Source organism: Martes martes, assembly GCF_963455335.1.
Source record: "Martes martes genome assembly, chromosome: 8".
NCBI lineage: Eukaryota > Metazoa > Chordata > Mammalia > Carnivora > Mustelidae > Martes > Martes martes.
Genome location: NC_137895.1, coordinates 131,698,980 through 131,724,297, shown reverse-complemented (window position 1 = coordinate 131,724,297; position 25,318 = coordinate 131,698,980). Strand labels below are relative to the sequence as shown.

The window sequence follows — 25,318 nt, the reverse complement described above, 5'->3', positions numbered from 1 at the left end:
GTCTCATTAAAAAAGGAGCTATCCTCAAAACTGGGAACTCTATAATACCTTCCTGGTACCATAAACAAATGGCAAGCAATAAGAACTGGAAAACTTAGCTAGTATGCAGCAATACCAGTGAGACTGTTTTTTTTTTCTTTAAAGGTGACTGTCCGTGGTAAAGAAATCAGAAAAGAAATGCCTTGAGAATCATAGGTGGTTTTATATATTGTTGTATCAATAAGATATCATTAACAACTTCATTTCTCATTAGTTAAAGAGAATGAGATATGTTGACTTTATTAGAACAATGTTTTCTTCTGTTCGTTGCATAATTGTCATGATACTGTAATTTTGTTAGAACACGACACTCTGTTGCCATTAGTAAAAAGATTATCATAATAAAAATTCAAATGGGGCAACTCTGAGGCTCAACAGATTATAACAAAAGCAGAAAAATGGTTCACAATAACAAAAATGCTACCACTGCTCCCTAGATGTGGCACCTAGTGCATTGTACAATCTGACATGTATGAAGGAACCTTTAACTTAGTAGACTTTTATCAAAGAAAATCTGTAGGTTGGTTTGGTTTTGCAATTTACTCATTTTCATTTGTTCACTTAGCAAATAACTATCAAGTGTCTTTTAGCCACTAAGTGTTACTCTGATATAGAATACAAACATTCAAAAAACACAATCCCTTCCCTCCGGGAGTTTGTTATTATCATTGTCATTCTTATTATTTACTCTGTTTTTACTACTCTATTTTTATTATTTACTCTACTTTATTCCGTGCTTACTATGTGCCAGAGTCCCCTAGTGCTTATAATTATCATTGTTATGTTTTTATTGGTACTTAATATGTAAGCCGATAGTGACAAGTTAGAGTTTTAGAAGAGTGGGTAGAATTTAAGGTAAGTATGCAGACCGAGTATTAAGTTTGCCAGGTAAAGAGGCAGAAGAACCATGTTTGGCAGGAGAAACGTCCATCAAGATGACATGTTTTGCACAGGGAACAGCAGTGCAGATGCTCAGATGTACGAGTGAACTTGGGAGCACTTACGAGCAGTTCAATTTTGCTGGTACAAAAAGTGTGCTATGGGAATGGTTGGAATGAGTGAATACTTAGCTAAGGCAAGCTAATGAAAGTTTTTCAGTACCATGGAAAGGTGTAGCTCTTAGGCTGTAGACCTTGGCAAATTTATCAGGTCGAATGCTTTTAGCTGCGAATAACAGGTGACTTATAATAGTGACTAAAACGGGGCCACCTGGGTGGCTTAGTCAGTTATGCATTGACTCTTAGTTTTAGCTCAGGTCACAGTCTCATGGGTCATGAGATCAAGCCCCACATCCCACTGGGCTCCGTGCTCAGCATGGAGTCTGCTTGACGATTCTCCTCCTCTGCCGTTCCCCCCGTTCGTGTACTCTCTCTTGCATGCGTGCACTCTCTCTCAAATCAATAAATCTGAAGAAAGCAAACCAAACAAAACAGTGACTAAAACAGGAGGAACCAGAATTGTTTTGATGGTTCAGTGATGTCACCAGGATTCCAGTTGTCTCTTTTTAGCTTTGAGGTTGGCGGTATTTTATATTTCCTTTCCTGATTGGCTAATTAGCAACAGTTCGAGGCATATTCTCACATGACAATATTCAATGACTGGAAGGACTGTTTTTCTTTATATGTTCCTTTTTTTTTTTTTAAAGATTTTATTTATTTATTTGACACAGAAGACAGACAGAGAGGGAATACAAGCAGGGGGAAGCGGCAGAGGGAAAAGCAGGCCTCTTGCTGAGCAGGGAGCCTGACGTGGGGCTGGATCCCAGGACCCTCAAATCATGACCCAAGCTGAAGGCTGAGGCTTAACAACCGAGCCACCCAGGCATCCCTATATGTTTCTTTAAATAGGAAGAAAACTCAGAAGCTTGCAGTAAATTTACTGTAACATCTTATAAGCTAGGTTATATCACGTGCTTGTTCCTAAACCAGCCGCTGGTACTGTGATTAGCTTAGAATAATCATTTCTCCTTTTGAAGCTGGGGTAAGGCCACCTTCTTCGTCTTTGGGACAATAAATATCCAAATAAAGTTGTGGTTCTCCAGCAAGAATGAAGACTCTGGCATGGTTATTGGGGAGGGAGCCAGCAGTACTTGATGCAGGGATTCACTGGAGAATGTGAAGCAGAAGGGTAACAAGATTAGATTTGAATTAGGGCCTTCTGGTTGTGGCACAAAATAGGGATCACCAAGCTTTTTCTCTAAAGGGCCAGATAGTGAATATTTTAGGCCCTGTGGTTTCTCAACTACAACTACCATTATAGTGTGAAAGCAGCTGTAGCAATACGTAGGTGAATAGCAAGAACCAACCATCTGGTCCTGTAAATAAAGTTTTATGGGAGCACAGTCACATGTGACTGGTCCGACTTGGCCTGTGGCCATAGTTTGGTCACCCCTCATGTGGAGGATAGATTGGGAAAAAACCATGTAAAGAGACTGGAAGATAAAGGACGCTTCTATTTCCTTAGTCTAGTATCAGTCCATTATGAAATGTTCACTCCTCTATACTGAAAAAGTCAGGAAGCCCAACTAATCAATTTACAATGTTGTTCTTTTTCTAGGCCTTATGTCTTTCTCATTTTTTTAATTTAAGACTTTTTAAAAGATTTTATTTATTTGCGAGAGAGCACAAGTGGGGCCGAAGGGCAGAGGGAGAGGGAGAAGGAGACTCCCCATTGAGCAGGGAGCCTGACACGGGGCTTAATCCCAGCACTGTGTACTCCTACATGACAGGACAAATTGAAGCAGGTCATACATACTTAGAGTCCAATGGTATAAATGATTCTGCTGTGCTGCCTTAAGGATGTGGTGTAGCATTCTACCATGGGCTTTCACGTATGTCCACTCAGGGTCACGATTTGTTCCTCTCATTAGAAATTGCCCTTCTGGCCAACCCACCTTCCTGTCTGCAGAAACAACCCCCAAACCCATTTGTCATCTGAGCCAGGCATGAGGATTCAGCTTAGTACTAAGTGCATGAGTGTTTGTGGGCTTCTCTATGTACATGGAGCTAACTAGATGACCCTTTTGCTTTTTAGATTCTCCAGGAAAATACTCTCACCGGAAGGTAAAACTTACATTTTTATTTTGAGGCTTTAACGACAGATTGCATGAAATGTTCATTATGTCTTAATCATACTGTTTCTAATCCCATCCAGCCTGCTGTGGAGGGGAAAGGTTTTATTTCTAATCAACCCAGAGACATGGAGGAAATTCAAGCATCCCAATCAGGTAAATTTTACAATACAAATTGAACGGTGTAAAGAAGTCCACTAAAATATTTGAAATGCTCACAGTCTTCTTATTCTGAAGTCTTTTTATTTAGTTAGTTATTTAGTTAGTTAGTTATTTAATTTGGGGACAAACTTCAGTGAAGGTTCTGACATAAATAAGGTAGATGTTATTGCTGAACAATATTTGAACAGAAGATATTTACAAGCCTAAGAACAAGAGCTTCTGAAACATGGAAGGTTTCGCTCAATTCTTTTAAAAGGAAGAGCAGACTGTTTGAAATGCCGGAAGGGCATCAGGGGCGCTTCCGGTACCAAAACCTGTCGGAGTCGGATACCAAAATTTTCCCCCTGTTACTGCTTTCCTCGCTGCTGGGAAGACATTAAGGACTGACGTGGTTGATGATGCAAAGCTATGTTCTAGTCAGCTATAAGAATGTGTGGCTGGATGGCATGTGAAATGGTGGTACTGCATAAATCGTATCATTGAGTGCCAAGTAAGAGTATTGGAAGGAGAAGAGAGCAGGGTCAGTTTGGGGGAAATTGAGGAAGCCTTAGCCGTGCTAAAAAGTCTATTAGAAAGTTTGTGACTTTTAAGACTTTTCCAGTTTTGAAGAATTGATAGTGACGAACGTGAAGCTTGCTTCTCAAAGGTGAAGTTAAGGTGAAGGAATGTGGCAGCAGACTCAGTATGGACCAGAATTTCTCCAATGTTACTGAATCCTCGGAGACCTTGTTAAAAATGCACATTGTGGGGGCGCCTGGGTGGCTCAGTGGGTTAAAGCCTCTGCCTTCGGCTCAGGTCGTGATCCCAGGGTCCTGGGATCGAGCCCCACATCAGGCTCTCTGCTCTGCGGGGAGCCTGCTTCCCCCTCTCTCTCTCTCTGCCTTCCTCTCTGCCTACTTGTGATCTCTCTGTCCAAGAAAGAAAGAAAGAAAGAAGGAAAGAAATCTTTAAAAAAAAAGAAGTGCACATTGTGAGGGGCGCATGGGTGGCTCAGTGGGTTAAGCCTCTGCCTTGGGCTCGGGTCATGACCTCAGGATCCTGGGATCGAGCCCCGCATCCGGCTCTCTGCTCCGCAGGGAGCCTGCTTCCCCCTCTCTCTCTGCCTGCCTCTCTGCCTACTTGTGATCTCTCTCTGTCAAAGAGATAAATACAATCTTTCAAAAATAATGAACATTGTGAGCGGCAGGTCTGGGATCCTGCATTCTGACCTGTCAGGTGATGCAAATGTCAATGGTCCATTGGTCATGTGCTCCATTGCAAGGGTGGAGACTTCCACGTAGAGACACCTGGAAAGGCCACTGGATACTTCAAGACACCACAGGATCAAGGAAAACATTATTTCCTTTTTGTTTGTAAGCATGTTTTCAGCTAGACGGGAGAAAGGAGATGCAGAAAGGGAGGTTATAGATGTAAGATACTAGTGCTAACTAAAAAGGAAAGAAGTGGTGGAGATAATCCCTAATAAAAAGGGTGTAAAAGCAGAACAATCAAGACTATAGATCCACAAATAAGTCTTTTTTTAGGATTTTTTTTTCTTTATTTGTTTCAGGGAGCAAGATTGAGAGAGACAGAGAATGATCAGGGGGAGGGGCAAAGGCAGAGGGAGAGGTTCCTTAAACAGGCTCACTTCTGCGCCTGGAGCCTCCATGCAGGGTTCCATCTGAAGACTCTGTCCTCATGAGCTGAGTTGAAATCAGGAGCCAGATGCTCAACCCGCCGTTCCGTCCGGGTGCTCCCAGAAATTACTTTTTGAAGGGGCATAGCGAAGGGAACAAGGGAAAAGGGAAAGTTACGTTAGCTTAGAAGTCTTGGAGTTGAGAAGGAAACTCCAGAGAATTCACTTTAGATGGCTCGAGGGTATTTGCACTAGAACCACATATCCATCCTCCTCAGGTCTTTTGGACATCAAAGATACAGGTTACGTCGGTCTTCATTACTCAAGTGAGATACGGAAGCTATGGCTTTCTTTTTTTTTAAGATAGGTAATTTTTTGGTACGAGAGCTGTTTCCAAAAACCCTTGAAAGACTGACATGATCTACCAAATCAAACTACTTTTGGAAACTATAGAAATACAGGATTGGTTCCCTAAATATTAAAATTGTTATTATCAGTAAGTGTGACACTAATTCTGAAATACATATTTTTTATTTTAATAAATAGAATTTTTTTAAAATTTTAATAAACATATAATGTATTTTTATCCCTAGGAGGTACAGGTCTGTGAATCGCTACGTTTACACATTTCACAGCAGTCATCATAGCACATACCCTCCCCAATGTCCATATCCCCCGTAGAATCTTTTTTTAAAAAGATTTTGGAGATTGTAATTTCTTTTAGGCTGTTTTTAGCATTCACTTGAGAGTGGGTGGCAGTATTATATTTAGAAGTTTGTGCTCAGCTAAGGATACTAGGTTGAGGTCTAAAGATTGCTTATTGAAAACAAAGTTTCTTAACTTTATTTTTATAGCTTTAAATTCACAAGTATTGGTCCAATTATATTCAATGTAACTAGAAAATGCAGCTTCCCAAACCAAATATTAAAATATTTCCTATATTCTCTATGACTTTATTTTAGAGTTGTCTTTCCCAGCATTAATGGGAATCATTGAGAATTTACTATATAGTATCATCTTCTCAACTATGTATGCATAGTCTATGTTCTTGTTTTATTATTTTTATTTTATTTTTTTAGAGAGCAAGAAGGTGGGGAGGGAGGGAGGTAAGGCAGAAGGAGAGGGAGGGAGAGAACCCCAAGCAGCAGGCTTCACGCTTAGCACGGGCTCTGATGTGGGGCTGGATCTCACGACCCTGAGATCATGACCTGAGATGAAATCAACAGCCAGACACTTACTTCACTGAGCCACCCAGATGCCCCTTATTATTATTATTATTATTATTATTTGAAGATTTTATTTATTTGAGAGAGATTGAGAGAAAAAGTGGGAGGAGGGGCAGAGGGAGAAGCAGACTCCCCCCTGACCTGGGAGCCCGATGGAGGACTCCATCCCAGGATCCAGTCATGACCTGAGCTGAAAGCAGCCGCTTAACTGACTGAGCCACCCAGGCGCCCCCCTTCATTAATTTTGATGAATAGGTGGAATATTGGTTTTAAGGAGTACTACACCGTTTAAAAATAACATTCTCCTGATATACTCAGTCTACTGATTAACCATATCTAATGTGTGCTCTACTTAATGTACCAGTTAACTAAGGGCCTTTCATCAGTCATATGATCAGGTCGGTACTAATAAATTGTACAGTATTTTTTTCACCCCTGTAGTTTTATGTTCTTTCTTTACTTGTAGAATTAACACTATAGTTTCAAAAGATTTTCAATTATCTCCTAGAGTAGTGAATGCAGACAATAAATTCAAAGTTACTTACCTATACAAGTGACTTGTTCCTGTTACTTCCTCATGAGCTTGGTAGATCCAAGAAGCAGGACTTTTAAAACAAAGCACCCACAGGCTTCTGTAACATAGGAAGATATGGAACAGAAAAATTATAAAATAAATACATTCAACTTAAAACAGTTCATGTAGAATAATTCCCACTTGATGCCTTTTATAAAGTAACGAGCAAAATTGGTTGCTAGGGACCCAAGATTGTGTATTTACTCATTTAATATAGATTTATTCTGTACTGGCCCTGATAATTTTATATCCTCAATATTTCTAGAACCATTCTGTCGGTTCAGGTGTGCTTCATCTTTATTTTGCATCAGTGCCTTCTCATTCATCTCCCATCTTTTATTATAATGCCCCTCAGATTCATCCCTCTCCACAGCATTTAGAGTGATGTGTCTCGAATGCAAATATGACTGTGAACCATTGTTGAAAATATGTTTGTGTCCAGGTATCTTAAAATTACATATAAGGCTTTCATAATTTTGAGTTCTGCTAAGCTCTCTAACCCTTTCTACTGTCTGCCCTTTTCTCTGGCATCTGAACTGCTTTTGATGTTTTCCTCTTTGATTCCTGTATTTTAGACAGATATTTACCCTGTTGTGTGTTTCTCTCCCTTGTCTTACTGCGCCCTCTAACCCCTTTGACTCTGGCTGACCTCAGTGTTGCTGTCTCAGTTCAGGCATTATCTCTACAAAAACCATTCCTGACACCTTTTATCTACATGCTGCTTTAAACCTGGGTGCCTAGCACTTACTGGGAACTCAGTAAATAATTACTGAGTAGAATAAAGACTGTTTACACAGAGATGATTTAAGAGATTGTCCCATACAGGGCCCCTGGGGGGCTCAGTCGGTTGAGTGTCCAACTCTTGATTTTGGCTCAGGTCAAGCCCCAAGTGGGGTTCAGTGCTGGGCGTGGAGCCTGGTCAAAATTCTCTCTCCCTCTTCTCCTTCCCCCCGTCTCTCTCTTAAAAAAAGAGAAAGAGAGAGATTGTCCCATACAGTCTAGTAACAAAAGGAATATGTACACATAAAGAAGTAACTTACAGTTCGGGTGGTGAAGATGCACTAGAAAAATCTGTATGGTACTAACGTAGCCCCAAAGAAAGAGATCTATTTATCTAGGGAAGGGTAGCCTTAATCAAGGATGACTTTGTGTAGCAGTCTGTGTCCTAGAAGATGTGAAGAAATTTGTCAAGAAGTAGAGGAAAACATTTTAGGAATGTTTACATTCATCAGGGAAATACACCCATAGGAAGGTTGTACACTGATAAAGGCATAAAAAATACTAGTAATTTTGGAAACCATGAATAATGTTGTAGTTGAAGCTTAGGGTGACGTTTAAGAGGTACTGTAACAAGGTAAAGAATAGTCTGTTGTGATTTTATATCTTTCTGCTGCATTTTAAAAATTTGTTTCTGATTGTTTTGTTCATTGGTGTTAGGTGGGTGAATTTGTGAATGATTCTTTGAGATGTTTGTATGCCTTTAACCTAGTGACATTTAGTATTTCCCAAATGGTTTGTTGAAGTTTTTGATAATGAAAAGTATTTCTTAAAGTAAATATCCAGCTAAAGATTAAGTTTAATTTAAACTCTTAATTGATAAGATGTTGTTTTCTATTTTTATGAAGGTTATAGCTTTTATCTAACCAGTCTAATTTGTCTATTTTAATAAAATATATAGATTTTTCAGCAGAACTAGACTTAGAAATGACAACAGAAAAAGAGGAAGAAAGTCTTAATGAAAGTGAAAATAAACACCTGCAGGTATATACAAATTTAAATTTAAATTTCCAATTTTATATTGTTTTCCCTGCTTTAAGAATGTAACATAGCTCAAATGAAATTATCTTCTGAACAAAATGTATTGAAGTTGATCGATTATAATTTAGTATTTAGTTTTTTAAAATTTTACAAGTTACCATATTTAAAATATTGTTAGAATTTATAGTAGCTTGTAGTTAAACTTCATCCTTGGAATTGGACCAAAAAAATTCCTGAATATTGTTTGCTTCTTCCATTTTTGTAAGTTTTTACATGCTAAAAAGTTGACATCAAATACTGAACCATATGTTTAAGCAGTTGAAATTAAGTGCAGTATAACAATTATGACTATTGACTTAGATTCATGTAGAAGGAGTGGTTCTTAATGTGCAGTTCTCAGTGGTTCAAAACGTGCAGTTCTGTATTGTCAGTCACTAATGCCAAGATTAAAGATTTATTTTGTCTTGTGATCTCTGTGTAGTTGACTTCAGAGAGTAGGATCATAAAATGAACACAATTGCCTATTGTAGAATCAAACCTTCCAGGATGGGACCTTTGTATTTGGGTAATAAACAGGAACGTTTTCAGTTATTTCATTTCCATATAGGGAATCTGTAAATATTATTCGCATTTTTCTTATCCACTCTCAGTGGACGTTACAATAGCTGGATACAGGCAGATAATTTATAGTGATGTATAACACTATCATAGTATATAATTTGAATTAAAATTTAGGAATTTATTTTTCTTTCTGATTGATGTTTATTGATTTTGGCTCCTAATAATAAGTTTGTCTATTCTCTAGTTATTAATCTTTAAAAAAATTCTCAAATGCACTATTGGGGTCACTGTTTAAGGTATGGTAAGATAAAATGGTTTTAAGTTTATAACATTGAAAATCATCTAATTCATTTTTTGGTAGATGTGACATGTAATGAATTGTTTAGTTTAAAAAAACTGACAAAGTTAAGTTTATGGATTTGTGTTTTTCTTCTGTCTCAGGCTAGGGCAAGTTATTTTCGCTTCTTAGTTACAATCCAGTGATTTGGGAGCAGCTTAACATAGATTAAGACATTTAACAGTTAAATTTTAATTATTTTCTAATTTTTTCTTTGTCCATACTTGATTACTTAAGGATAAAGTTATTTTACAAACATGTATGCCAACAGAAAGGACATCTGAAAATGAAACACAGCAATTTAACTTTTATATCTGTCAAAAATGGCTCAAGAACCAGGAATGAATAAGGAATGTGATAGAGAGGATGATAGATTTTTATATTCAGAACATCCCTCTGTTCAAAAGTGTGAGGACATGTGGACCAAACAAGACAAATTAGAGTGGAAAAATAAGTTAAAACTCATCACCAGAGAGTTAAAGCAGAAGTTTGGTGAAATTTGTGGAAAAAAAAAAATTACTGCTTATCCTAAGGAAGATTCACTACATGGTCACTTTAAAGAAGGAGCAAACTTAATGGAAATACCTTCTAATTTGACAAATGATAGACTTGATTGTGAGAAAAAAGATGCATTTGCATCTTTGAACAGAAAGAGTCTAGACTTGAAAATGTCGTTCTTTCTCATTCATCCTCAGATCATAGTTGCCAGTCATCTTCTGATCTTTCCTTAAGTGAAAATAAATCAGACTCTGAAAATGATAACAAATCAGACTTTGAGCATATTTTTAACAAAAATGACAGTTTTGATAGTGACATAGAAAATAAAAAAGTAAGGAACCCAGGGGTTACGTTTGAAGGGAAAGAAGACCAGGAGTTTGACATGCAAATGGCAAAAAGTATAAACCAAACTAGTTATTTTAAAGATTTTATTTACTTGTCAGAGAGAGAGAGAGAGAGAGAGAGAGAGACAGCATGTGCACACAAGCAGGGGGAAGTCCTGGCAGAAGCAGCAGGCCTGAACTCTGTCCCAGGACTCTGGGATCATGACCTGAGCCCAAGGCAGATACTTAGCCAACAAGGTATCCACGTATCCCAATTCCTCTCTTTTTATTGACACAGAAATGAAGCAGAATTTATAAAAATTGCAGTTACTTGTAATGATAAGCACAAAATATTTTTATCAATTAAAATTAGGACAAACTAAGAGTCAAATGATATAATTAATGAAAAAAGTTCTGGGATGCCTGGGTGGCTCAGTTGGTTAGGAGCCTGCCTTTGGCTTGGGTCATGATCCCAGGGTCCTGGGATGGGGTCCTGCATTGGGCTCCCTGCTCAGGAGGGAGCCTGCTTCTCCCATTGCTGGCACCTCCTCCTGCTTGTGCGCTCTCTCTCTCTGATGAATAAATAAATAAATAAAATCTTTAAACATGTATAATTAATGAAAAAAGTTCATTTTAATGAATAAACTAGTAACGATTATCCTTCTTATCAAACTTCCATTAAAGATTGAAGAAACGGAGAAGCACCAAAATGATGAAATGGCAGTATTAGAAAGCGTATATGCTTCTGCTGCTGCTGGACTAATGCATCAAAGAGGGAGTGGAAAAACTGATAACAACCTATGTCCTATTATGGAAAATGAAGAATCTGATGGGTAAGCCTATAGCAATGCTTAAATAGTAGGTAATTATTATTTTCCTATAAAACAAATTCTAGTTGGAGCTAACATTCATGATTAACAAATTTTATGTTTTTTAGTAAGGCTATTTCATCTTGGGTGCTAATCAGAAAAATTTAAATAATGAGATACCATTTTTTGCTATCATAGTGATACATATTTTATTAAAAAATTAACAACCAAAGTTAGCAAATGTGAAGAAAAGGGCATTCTTATACACTGTTGTTAAATAAAATTGGTAAAGCCCTTCCGAAGGGTGATTTAGCAGTGTGTTTCAAAAATTTTATATATTCTGACCTCTTATCCCAAGAACTTCATTGCTAGGACTAGATCCTATAGGAAAACATGACTTGTGTAAACACACACACACACACACACACACATTCTAAGGACATTTATTATACATTTATATATATATATAAAATATGACATATGTTAAGGATATTTATTATAGCATTATTTTCATATAAAAAGTTGGAGATAGTCTAAGTATCTGTCAATAGGGAAGTAAACTTTCACCCCTGTAAAACAATGTAGTACGCGACTGTTTGAAAAAATGAGTTTAGGTCTACAAGGTACTGATTGTTTAACAAAGTATATTTAAAGTTTTTGGTTTGATGTCATGTTTTATGCAAATTTTAGAATACTTTTATTTACTTATTTATTTTTCTACCCCAGCATTTCTTTTTCTTTTTCTTTTTTTTTTAATTACGCTATGGTAGTCACCATACAGTACATCATTAGTTTTTGATGTAGTGTTCTGTGATTCGTTGTTTGTGTATAACACCCAGTGCTCCATGCAATACATGCCCTACTTAATACCCATCATTGGGCTCACTCAACTCCCCCACCCCATTCCCCTTTAAAACCCTCAGTTTGATTCCCAGAGTCCATAGTGTCTCATGGTTCATCTCCCCCTCTTATTTTCCCCCCTTCATTTTTCCCTTCCTTCTAATTCCTCCATGCTATTCCTTATGTTCCACAAATAAGTGAAACCATGTCGTAATTGTCTTTCTCTGCTTGACTTATTTCCCTCAGCATAATCTCCTTCAGTTCCATCACGTTGATGCAGATGTTGGTATTCATCCTTTTTGATGGCTGAGGAATATTCCATTGTATATATGGACCGTATCTTCTTTATCCATTCATCTGTTGAAGGTTACCTCTGCTCCTTCCACAGTTTGGCTATTGTAGACATTGCTGCTATGAACATTGGGATGCATATGGCCCTTCTTTTCACTACATCTGTATCTTTGGGGTAAATACCCAGTAATGCAATTGCTGGGTCTTAGGGTAGCTCTGTTTTAATATATATATATATATACATATATATATATATATATGTATATATATATATATTTACATTATATATATTATATATATATTATATATATATATTTAGATTTTTATTTATTTATTTGACAGAGAGAGATCCCAAGTAGGCAGAGAGGCAGGCAGAGAGAGAGAGGAGGAAGCAGGCTCCCTGCCGAGCAGGGAGCCCGATGCAGGACTCGATCCCAGGACCCTGAGATCATGACCTGAGGCGAAGGCAGAGGACCAACCCACTGAGCCACCCAGGCGCCCTGTTTTTAACTTTTTGAGGAACCTCCACACTATTTTCCAAAGCAGCTGCACCAACTTGCATTCCCAACAGTGTAACAGGTTTCCTCTTTCTCACATTCTCTCCAACATTTGTTGTTTCCTGTCCTGTTAATTTTGGGCATTCTAACTGGTGTAAGTTGGTATCTCAATGTAGTTTTGATTTGAATTTCCCGATGGCTAATGATGATGAACATTTTTTCATGTGTCCGTTAGCCATTTGTATGTCTTCTTTGGAGAAGTGTCTGTTCATGTCTTCTGCCCATTTTTTAATATAATTTTTTATTTTTTTATTAACATATAATGTATTATTAGCCCCAGGGGTACAGGTCTGTGAATCACCAGGTTTACACACTTCATAGTACTCACTATAGCATATACCTTCCCCAATGTCCATAACCCAACCACCCTCTCCCTACCCCTCTCCCCCCAGCAACAATCACTTTGTTTTGTGAGATTAAGAGTCTCTTATGGTTTGTCTCGCTCCCGATCCCATCTTGTTTCATTTATTTCTTTCCTACCCCCCAAGTCCCCCATGTTGCCTCTCAACTTCCTCATATCAGGGAGATCATATGATTGTTGTCTTTCTCTGATTGACTTATTTCACTCAGCATAATACCCTCTAGTTCTATCCATGTCATCACAAATGGCAAGATTTCATTTCTTTTGATGGCTGCATACTATTCCATTATATATATATATATATACACACACACACACATATATATGTATATGTATATATATGTATATATATATGTGTGTGTGTGTGTATATACCCCGCATCATCTTTATCCATTCATCTGTTGATGGACATCGAGGTTCTTTCCATTGTTTGGCTATTGTGGACATTGCTGCTATAAACATTCAGGTGCCCATGCCCCTTCGGATCACTACATATGTATCTTTAGGGTAAATACCCCATAGTGCGATTGCTGGGTCATAAGGTAGCTCTATTTTCCACTTTTTTGAGGAATCTCCATGCTGCTTTCCAGAGTGGTTGCACCAGCTTGCATTCCCACCAACAGTGTAGGAGGGTCCCCCTCTCTTCGCATCCTCGCCACGATTTGTCATTTCCTGACTTGTTAATTTTAGCCATTCTGACTGGTGTGAGGTGGTATCTCATTGTGGTTTTGATCTGTATTTCCCTGATGCTGAGTGATGTGGAGCACTTTTTCATGTGTCTGTTGTTCTGCACATTTTTTGACTTGATTATTTGTTTTTTGGGTGTGAAGTTTGGGAAGTACTTTATAGATCTTGGATACCAGCCTCTTGGATATAAAGTACTTTATAGATCTTGGATACCAGCCTTTTATCTGTAGTGTCAGTTGCGAATATGTTCTCCCATTCCGTGGGTTGTCTCTTTGTTTTGTTGACTGTTTCCTTTGCTGTGCAGAAGCTTTTTATCTTGAGGAAATCCCAAAAGTTCATTTTCACTTTTGTTTCCCTTGCCTTTGGAGACATGTCTTGAAAGAAGTTGCTGTGGCTGATGTCGAAGAGGTTACTACCTATGTGCTGCTCTAGGATTTTGATGGATTCCTGTCTCACATTGAGGTCTTTCATCCATTTAGAATTTATCTTTGTGTATGGTGTAGGAGAATGGTCGAGTTTTGTGAAAAATGGAATACTTTTAAAATCTGCTGTGTTGCAAAAGGAAGTTACCTGCTATACTGGCACTCTTATTACCAACAAAATTGCTAGTCACTAGGTTTTGGTCTTGGTTCCTAATGCATGAGTGCTCAAATGTTGGACCCTCAAATTGATCTGAGTATTACCAAGAGATTTCATATAGCAACTTGTCCCATGTTCTATACAAACATTTGATTTGATCCCTGTGCTATAAACCAAGATGTTGCTAATGCGTTGAATCTTCTTCTTAAGGTACCATGCACGCGTGCTATTATCCTTCCTTTTTTACAAAAATTAATTTATTTTATTTTTAATTTTTTAATTTATTATTATTTTTTAAATAAACATATAATGTATTTTTATCCCCAGGAGTACATGTCTGTGAATTGCCAGATTTACACACTTCACCGCACTCACCATAGCACATACCCTCCCCAATGTCCATAACCCCACCCCCCTCTCCCTCCCCCCACCCCAGCATATCATCCTTCCTTTTTAAAGAGTATCTATTTCTACATGCGCCTCACCAAAATTTTCAATAGTGACTTCATATTATAGAATTTATGAGAATTCAGTTTACAAAATAGGAATATTTTCTACATTCTAAACCCCTTGTACTTTCCTTACAGAATTTTAATATGACTAATGATTTTGGATAGTAGAATTTATCCTAGAGTTAGATGATTTTTATCAAGCATGAAATACTGCTGTTGGAACTTAGAGTTTTTCTGTGGTCTTTCTAAGCATGAGAAAAATGATAATCAGTTTATATAATATTATATATCTAGAAAATTTTTAAGGAGTCTTTTGCTTGTATAATTTCCTGAATTATTTAATGCTTTGGTTTGGCTTTTTAAAAAGATTTTATTTGTTTATATTAGAGAGAGAGTGGGGGGTGAGGTGCAGTGGTGGGGAGAGGGACAAGCGGGCTTGGCACTGAGAGCAGAGCCCTGTGCAGGGCTTGATCCCACAACCCTGAGATCATGGCCTGAACCAAAACCAAGAGTCGAAGACTTAACCGGCTAAGCCACTCAGGCGTCCCCTTGGTCAGGCACATTAAAAAAAAAATTAGTGCTACATGTATGCAATTTAAAAAATTTCAAAATATTACAAAAATACTACATCATCATTGTGTAAGGATTGAACTAAACAAGAAAATTGAGTCATCTGTGATCATTCCACTTAGCTATGAAATCCTTAAAAGAACCACGTACACTCAGTGATCCTTACTTCCCTCCCATTCGCTCTTGAATTCTCACTAGTAATTTTCACTCCCATTACTCCAAAATTGATTTTTCAAAGGTTACCACTGATTTTCATTTTAATAAGTCTAGACATAATTTCTTAGATCTCTTTTTTTTTAACCTATCAGCAATATTTGACCCATTGGAAAACTCTCTTCTCCAAAATTCTGTCTTCATGTAGCTTTCAGAATATCACTCACTCACCTGGTTTCCCCCTGCCTTTCTAGTCTGTACATCTCAGCCTGATTTGCTTCTTTCTCCTCATTCTCCTGATTCTCCTTCCAGGAATCAGTCCTTGATTTTCTTTCTCTTGACTTTTACTATCTTTTTTTTTTTTTTAATTTACTTATTTTTTAGAGAGAGAGCGAGCGAGCACAGGCAGATAGAGTGGCAGGCAGAGGCAGAGGGAGAAGCAGGCTCTCCACGGAGCAAGGAGCCCGATGTGGGACTCGATCCCAGGATGCTGGGATCATGACCCGAGCCGAAGGCAGCTGCCCAACCAACTGAGCCACCCAGGCGTCCCATTGACTTTTACTATCTTGTATATTCTAATGATCCTCAAGTTTGTATCTCCAGCCCACATCTCTCTGTGGAATTCCAGACTTACATATAAAACCACCTATTTGATATTTTGGGGGATAGTTATTGGGTATTGCAAACTTAACATGCCCAAAATTGAACTACTGATATTCTTTCTTATACCTGCCTTTCTTATCTTTCCTAATTAAGTTAATGACAATTCTAGTTGCTCTGCCAAAAAACTTGGTATCATCTTTGACTCCTGTCTTTTTCTTTTTCATACATGCCCCATCTAATCTGTCAGCCAATCTTGTCAGGTCTTCCTTCAAAATATAATCAGAAGCCAAACACATCCTCCATGACCAAGCCACTGTCATCTGTTGTCTGTATCGGTGTAATAATTAACTAATTGGTCTTCTTGTTTGTTCGTTCTTTTGCCTTTTCTTTTCCCATTAATTCTAAACACAGTGGATCTTTTAAAACATAAGTCAGAGTATGTCTTCCTCTGCTCAAACCCCAGTTGCCTCCCATTTCGCTCAGAGTATGTGCCGAAGTTCTTTCTAACACCTACAAGGCCTTGTGTGATCTATTCATCTCAGGTCTCTCCCTATTGCTTACTACCTCTCCTTGATTTGAACTCCTATTTTCTGTCCTTTTCACTCTGCTGAGGTACACTGAATGTTTCACTTTTTTTTTTTTTTCTCACTATAAACACTTTGAGCTTACCTCTCTACTTCCTGTTGACTCTGTCTGGAGTGCTTTTCCCATCAATAATACTCTTATGGCTTGCTTGCTCCTTGCTCCTTCCTTTTTTTTTTTTAATTTAATTTTTGCTTAAAAATTAATTAAATTAATTTAATTAAATTAATTAAAATTTTCGGAGTGCCTGGGTGGCTCAGTGGGTTGAGTCTCTGCCTTCAGCTCAGGTCATGATGCGGGGGTCCTGGGATCAAGCCCTGCATCGGGCTCTCTGCTTGGTGGGGGGCCTGCTCCGCCGCCCCCCACCCCCGCCCCGCCGCCTGCCTCTCTGCCTACTTGTCATCTCTCTCTCTGTCAAATAAATAAATAAAATCTTAAAAAAAATTAAGGCCTTTCTTGGTTATCCCGATTTCTTGGTTATCCTATATTTTGGGAAATATCCTGATTTCTTGGTTATCCTATAGCACATCAAAATTTGATTTCTCTGCTTTAGTTTTTCTCCTCTACTACTGGCTATTTTGCCTGTGTAGTTTATTGTTTTTTGTGTTTACTTCACTCATGAATAGGATTTTTATCTGTTCATTGCCATGTTCTCAGTGCCTAGAAAATGTTCTAGCATATATAGTTCTATTCAATAAATGTTTATTGAGTGAATGGGGTTTAACCTGCATGTATTGTTTTTAACATAATACTGATTCTCACTTAAACAAAAGGAAAGTTTGACATGGGTCCCTTCTGACAATTTAACCTGTCAGTTGTATACATTTTTTTTTTAATTTTTTGGGGGCCCAATATTGTGGTTACTTGCTACTTATTCTTTTACTGGTATTTATGTTAGCTTTAATTATAGTAAAATGGATCAAAGGAATCACAAACTTCATTTATATTTTATTAGGGAAAATGAAATATGATTGTAAATTATTATAAGATTTTAACAATTCTTGCAAAAGGATTATGAGCCCTCAATATGTAAACTAAGAAGATGAAGCTGGAATTTATTGCCTACTAGTAAGAGAGAACTATGCTGGTCAGTCTTTTCTGACAGAGAAGTCTGCTATTCTTATATAGGGTTTTGGGAAGAGTAGAGTTTAAGGTTTGGGGGGCTTTCAGAGAATTAAGTGGTTTGTCATCATCTGAAACACCATGGTAATTTGGGTGAGACTGTTGGTTGGTTGGTTGGCACTCGAGGCATGTGTATTGGAGTGATTTTGTTCCATATTGGCTTTCTTTTAGAAAGGAGGAGCTGACATTGCCTGATTGGTGAGTGAGGCCAGTAGGCATTGATCAATTACACGCATTTAAAACTGCATATGGTGGCTTCTTGTTACTATGGCTTCCTATTCCTATTTGGGTTCCCCCCACCCTAAGTTTGAGGCGACTTTAACTAGATTTTTTTCTATTTAAAAGTTGCTTCTATCAACTGTGTTCAAAATGAAAGCTATTTCATATTCTGTAATTATAGATTTATTTTTGAAATTTAGGTCGAGAGAGATTGTTCAATAATTGCTTTCAGGAAGATCCTTCTTTTTTGGATGTTAAATTTTAACTAGAATAGTTATCTGTTTAACAGTTTTAAAACAGTAATTGCTAGCTTTGTTTTTGTTTTCAGTGCTCTGAGGGGCTCATGTTCAATTCCTAAATTAATCATCTCTTGTGGGAAATTTAGTCTTTTTGTGAGTTTAGGTAGCTATATGCTAATAATATTCTCTTGCATGCATTTAGTCCATGAAAAAGTAATTATAATTTTGTATTAGTAAATCTAGCTTTTTATGTTAGGATTAAATAGTAAGGTAAAAGTATACAAAAGTTACCAAATCATTTTCTTTAAGAAAATTAAGAAGAAATTATTTGTGTGAGAGAGAGTATGAGCAGGAGGGAGGGGCAAAGGGAGAGGGCGAAGCTCAGCGGGGAGCCTGATTTGGGGTTCGATCCCAGGACCTGGAGATCATGACCTGAGCTGAAGGCAGACCTTATCTGACTGAGCCATCCAGGCACCCTCAAATAATTTTATTTTCAAACAAAATTAATCAGATTATTGCTATTTTTGACATGTGAGTATTGTTGAATTTTGTCCAGATTTTTTGAGGTATAATTGACAGATAACTGTGTAGGTGTAAGGTATACCTGTATTACTTTAATACTCTTTTATATTGTCAAATGATAATAGTGTTAATAACTCTATCACCTCGCATAATTATCATTTCTTTTTTAGCAACTCTTTTAGTAACTTTCAAATATGTAACAGTATTATTAACTGTAATCACCATTCTGTACATTAGACCCTCAGATCTTACTAATCTTGTAATGGGAAGTTTGTACCCTTTAGCCAATATCTATCCATTTCCCTCAGCCTCCTACCCCTGGCAACCACAAGTCTATAAATGTGTTTTTTTCAAGATTCCGTGTGTAAGATTATAGAGTATTTGTCTTTTTGGATGACTTCGTTCACTTAGCTTAATTCCCTCAAGGTTCATTCATGCTGTCACAGATGGCAGGGTTTCCCTCTTTTTTTTTGTGGCTAAAAATATTCCATTGTAAATATATACCACATTTTTTAAATTAAATTTTTTATTTATTTTCAGCGTAACAGTATTCATTGTTTTTTCACCACACCCAGTGCTCCATGCAATCTGTGCCCTCCCTAATACCCACCACCTGGTTCCCCCAACCTCACACCCCCCCCGCCCGTTTAAAACCCTCAGGTTGTTTTTCAGAGTCCATAGTCTCTCATGGTTCACCTCCCCTTCCAATTTCCCTCAACTCCCTTCTCCTATATATATATACACCACATTTTTAAATCCGTGGATCCCCTGATGGGCATGTAGGTTGTTTCCATGTCTTGGCTGTTGTAAATAATGCTGCAGTAAACATAGAGGCGCAGGTACCTCTTTGAGATACTGATTCATTTCTGTCAGAATGTTCCCAGAAATAGGATTACTGGATATTCTGATAGTTCTATTTTTAGTTTCTTGAGGAACCTCCACACTGTTTTGCATAGTGGCTGTACCAGTTTACAGTCCTGTGACAGTGTGTAAGGATTCCCTTTTCTGTACATCTTTGCCAGTGGTATCTCTTCCCTTTTTGTTGTAAGCCATTTTATTAGGTGTGAGGTGATCGATATATCATTATGGTTTTGATCTGCATTTCCCTGATGAATAGTGATGTCGAGCCCATTTTTTGGTCCTGTTGGCCATTTGAATATCTTCTGAGGAGAGCTGTCTATTAAGATGCCTTGCCCAGTTTTTAATTGTATTTGGTTTTTTGCTGTTGAATTTTATGAATTTCTTATATACTTTACATATTAACCTTTTTTCAGATAGTGTGGTTTGCACATATTTTCATCCATTGTGTAGGTTGCTTTTTCATTATGTTACTTGTTTCTGCTTTGTTTTTTAGATAAATTCAACTTAGTTAACATATATTGTATTACTAGTTTCAGGGGTAGACTTTAGTGATTCATCACCTGCATGTAACACCCAGTGCTCATCACAAGTGCCCTCCCTAATGCCCACCGCACAGTTAGACCATCTTCCCGTCACCTCCCCTCCAGCAACCCTGTTTGTTTCCTCTAGTTAAGAGTCCCTTATGGTTTGCTTCCATCTCTGTTTTTATCTTATTTTTTCCTTTCCTTCCCCTATATATTCAACGTAAATGGAACTAGAGTGTTGCTCGTTTCTTTTGCCGTGCAGAAACATTGCTTGTTCCACCGATTCTGCTTTTGTTGCTTGTACTTTTGATGTCACATCCAAAATCATTGCCAACATCAATGTCAGGGAGCTTTCCCCCGTTTTCTTGTAGGAGTTTTATGGTTTAAGGTTATATATTTAAGTCTTTAATCCAGTTTGGGTTAATTTTTGTGAGTGGTGTAAGTTAGGGGTCCGGTTTCATTCTCTGCATGTGAATATCCAGTTTTCTCAGGATCATTTATTGAAGAGATTATCTTTTCTTCCTTGAGTGTGCTCAGCTCCCTTATCAAATTTTAGTTGACTATATCCATGGGTTTATTGTCCGGTTCTTGATTCTGTTTCTTTGCGTTTTGTGTTTTTTTTTTTTTTTTTTTATGAATGGTCATCCTATTTTGATTATTGTACCTTTGTAACAGTTCGAAAACAGGAAGTGTGATGCTTCCAGCTTTGTTCTTTCCTGGACTGATTTGCTTATTTGGGGTGTTTTTTGTTCTATATAAATTTAAGTATTCTTTTTCCTATTTCTCTGAAAAATGTCACTGGAATTTTGACGGGGATTGCATTGAATCTACAGATGGCTTTGAGTCACGTGGATATTTAATGTTGATTTCTCTAATCCATGAATAATGAGATATCTTCCTATTTGTGTGTCTGATGTTTCTTTTATCAAAGTCTCATAGATTTTAGTGTACATATCTTTCACCTCCTTGGTTAAGTTTATTCCTAAGTATTTTGTTCTTTTTGATGCTTTTGTGAATGGTATTTTTAAATTTCCTTTTCAGATTTTTTTGGTTAATGTATAGAAATGTAACGGATTTGTATATGTGGATATTGTATCCTTCATCTTTGCTAGTTCTAACAGCTTTTTGGTGGTGTCTTCAGCATTTTCTGTATGTAAGATCATATCCTCTGCAGACAAAGACAGTTTGATTTCTTCTTTTCTGATCTGGATGCCTTTCATTTCTTTATCTAGTCTGATGTTTAATACGAGTGGTAAGGTGGGTGCCTTTGTCTTATTCTTGAACTTAGAGGAAAAACTTTCAGTGTTTTGCCACTGAGTATGATGTTAGCTGTGGGTTTTTCATATGTGGTCTTAGTTATGTTCAGGTATGATACTTTGGTACCCACTTTATTTAGAGTGTTTATCATGAAAAGATGTTGAATTTTGTCAAATGCTTTTTCTGCACATATTGAGATGATCTTGTAATTTTTTTCCCATTCTGTTAATGTGTATCAAACTTACTGATTTGATTTGATTGATTTCTATAGGATAATTTTGCTCAATAAAGTATTCTTGGTTGGCAGTTCTTTTCTCTCAGCATTTTTTTTTAAGCTTTTATTTATTTGACACAGAGAGAGGGATCACAAGTAGGCAGAATGGCAGGCTGAAGAGAGGGGGAAGCAGGCTCCCTACTGAGCAGACAGCCCGATGTGGGGCTCAATCCCAGGACCCTGAGATCATGACCTGAGCTGAAGGCAGAGGCTCAGCCCATTGAGCCACTCAGGTGCCCTTCCAACTCTTTATTAAACTTCTCATTTTGTTCATCTAGTATTTTTCTCATTTTATTGAACTGTTTTTTTGTTTTGTTTTGTTTTTTAAGATTTTATTTGTTTATTTATTTATTTTAGAGAGAGCACGTGTGTGAGCCGGGCAAGTAGCAGAGGGGGAGCGACATGCAGACTCCACACTGAGCATAAGGCTGATGCTGGGCTGGATCTCATGACCTTGTGATCATGAAACAAAATCAAAGGTCAGGTGATTAACAGACTGAGCCACCCAGGCACCCCTGAATTGGCTTTTTGTGTTTTCTTGTAGCTCACTGAGTTTACTTAAAACTGCTATTTTGAATTCTTTTTTGGATAAACTACTGATCTTCATGTGTTTGAAATCAATTACTGGAAGATTATTGTGATCATTTTGTGGTATCATATTTCCTTGACTTTTTATATTCTTTGAAGTTTTACATTGCTGTCTTTGCATTTGAAGTAGTCTTTAATGACTACCTTTCCAGTGTATCCAAACCTGATTTTGTTTTGTTTTGTTTTGTTTTTGCTCTGGTGGTGTGCTGGAACTTTACTGTAGGAAATCTAGTTTTTCTAAAAAAGCTCTTTTGTCAATGGGTGATTATCTAAGTGTTTTCCAGGGGCTCCCAGATGTGGTTGAGAGGAAGGGGCTGGAGCCAGTCTATGGGCTATTGCTGGGTCCATAGCTGGGACTGTAGTGAGTGTGCCTGTTATCTGATGCATGGGTAGGCAAGAGTTTTCCTGCGTCCCTTGGTTTATGGTGCTTGGTTCCACAGCTCCTACAAAGAGGTCCACAGCTGCTTTGTCACCACAAAGACATTGTATTGTAGTTGTATATTGATCAGTCTTTGAAGCAAGGGATGTGTATTTGCTTATATATGGTTGGACTTCATAACTGTTCTGTGAACTAATAAATGAATTGAAATGGGTAGCAGAATTTTACAAAAAATTGGGTTTTTTTTAATTCTTGACCAGTGAAATTATTAGAAAACATTGGCTTTTTAAATCTTTAAAAAAAATTTTTAAAAGATTTTTTTAAATTAAATTTAATTTTTTCCCAGTGCTCCAATATTCATTGTTGATGGACCACACCCAGTGCTCCATGCAATATGTGCCCTCCTTAATACCCACCACCAGGCTCAACCAATCCCCCACCCCCACCCCTCCAAAACCCTCAGTTTGTTTCTCAGAGTCCACCACTCTCGTGGTTTGTCTTCCCCTCCGATTTCCTCCAACTCACTTTTCCTCTCCATCTCCCAATGTGCTCCATGTTATTACTTGCTCCACAAGTAAGTGAAACCATATGATAATTGACTCTCTCTGCTTGACTTATTTCACTCAGCATAATCTCCTCCAGTCCCGTCCATGTTGATACAAAAGTTGGGTATTCACCCTTTCTGATGGAGGCATAATATTCCATTGTATATATGGACCATATCTTCTTTATCCATTCGTCTATTGAAGGGCATCTTGGCTCTTTCCACAGTTTGGGGATTGTGGCCGTTGCTGCTATGAACATTGGGGTACAGATGGCCCTTCTTTTCACTACATCTGTATCGTTGGGGTAAATACCCAGTAGTGTAATTGCAGGGTCAGAGGGAAGTTCTATTTTTAATTTCTTGAGGAATCTCCACACTGTTCTCCAAAGTGGCTGCACCAACTTGCATTCCCACCAACAGTGTAAGAGAGTTCCCCTTTCTCCACATCTTCTCCAACACTTGTTGTTTACTGTCTTGTTGATTTTGGCCATTCTAACTGGTATAAGGTGGTATCTCAATGTGGTTTTGGTTTGAATCTCCCTGATGGCTACCGAAGATGAACATTTTTTCATGTGTCCATTAGCCATTTGTATGTCTTCTTTGGAGAAGTGTCTGTTCATGTCTCTGCCCATTTTTTGATGTGATTTTCTGTTTTGTGTGTGTTAAGTTTGAGGAGTTCTTTATAGATCTTGGATATCAGCCTTTTGTCTGTAGTGTCATTTGCGAATATCTTCTCCCATTCCATGGGTTGTCTCTTTGTTTTGTTGACTGTTTCCTTTGCTGTGCAGAAGCTTTTTATCTTGAGGAAGTCCCAAAAAGTTCATTTTCACTTTTGATTCCTTTGCCTTTGGAGAAATGTCTTGAAAGAAGTTGCTGTGGCCGATGTCAAAGAGGTTACTGCCTATGTTCTCCTCTAGGATTTTGATAGATTCCTGCCTCACATTGAGGTCTTTTATCCATTTCGAGTTTATCTTTGTGTATGGTATAAGAGAATGGTCAAGTATTTATTTGAGAGAGAGGGATAGAGAGTAAGAAATAGCATGAGAAGGGAGAAGACCACTGAGCCAAAGGAAGTGGCTTAACCAACTGAGCCACCCAGGCTCCCGAAAACATTAGCTTTTTAATGGATGTTTTAAATGGATTTTTTTAAAATAGTGCTCCTGCTTTGGATATAAAGGAAGTAAGGAAAGGGGATAAAGAAAAACAAACATCAAAAGAATCTGTGATTACATCAAGGTTTGAGAAAGCCCCTTCTCTAACTTCTCATCCTCTACAAATGAATGATGACAACACTTCAAGTGGAATGGATCAGGATGAAGGAAGGTAAAATCTACAAATTCTTTATTTCCTTCTGAAGGAATTTTAACAGTGATTACTTTTTATGGAAATAAAATGCTGTAGCGTAGGTACAAGTGAAGACAAGAAATACTCAAGTATATCAGACACACTGCTTCAAAGGTTAAGATGAGGACAAGTGACTTTGACAAGGAGCAGTTTCAATAGTCACCATGGAAGCTGGACTGTAATGAATAAACTTAAAGAACTCCTTAAAGAATTTTTACAGGGAAAGGTAATAGAGAAATGGATGATATGAAAAAGAATGTGGAGTTCAAAAGAATTTTCTTTATTTTTTAATTTTAAGATGGGAGCTTTTAGAATACCTTTGTATGCTCCCGGAAATGATCCAATGGAGATAGGCATGGCTATTTTATTTAATTTTTTTCACATTTCCAAATGTTAGAAAGCTTATTGATTGTATTACATTCTTTTAAAGATGATATAGTAATTGTCCTTAGTATTCCTATTCTTGTAGTTTTGTGTCAAGAAATTGTTTATTCAGAATTGGTTCCACCGTGGAGTATTCTCATATAATTGAATATGCAGATACTATCATTCATTCACTTAAAACTATACATATAATAGTAAATATACAAACCTTAGGCCATTCTGAATAGAACTAATCATTCCTTGATAATTTTTTTAGATTTTATTTATTTATTTGACAAACAGAGATCACAAGTAGGCAGAGAGGCAGGCAGAGAGAGAGACGAAGGGAAGCAGGCTCCCTGCTGAGCAGAGAGCCCGTTGTGGGGCTTGATCCTGGACCCTGGGGTCATGACCTGAGCTGAAGGCAGAGGCTTT

General features: G+C 37.6%; 1 protein-coding gene across 1 annotated transcript in view; it reads left to right on the top strand.

The window, feature by feature from the left end:
* The window catches only part of LOC308347274 (ankyrin repeat domain-containing protein 26-like), a 144,182-nt gene that overhangs the window by 29,709 nt on the left and 89,155 nt on the right, over positions 1-25,318 (top strand). Inside the window, exons 8-12 of the mRNA XM_080810517.1 lie at positions 3,073-3,101; positions 3,193-3,265; positions 8,365-8,447; positions 10,848-10,996; positions 24,332-24,499. Coding sequence (XP_080666643.1) covers positions 3,073-3,101; positions 3,193-3,265; positions 8,365-8,447; positions 10,848-10,996; positions 24,332-24,499 — 502 coding nt within the window. The remainder of the gene's footprint in view (positions 1-3,072; positions 3,102-3,192; positions 3,266-8,364; positions 8,448-10,847; positions 10,997-24,331; positions 24,500-25,318) is intronic.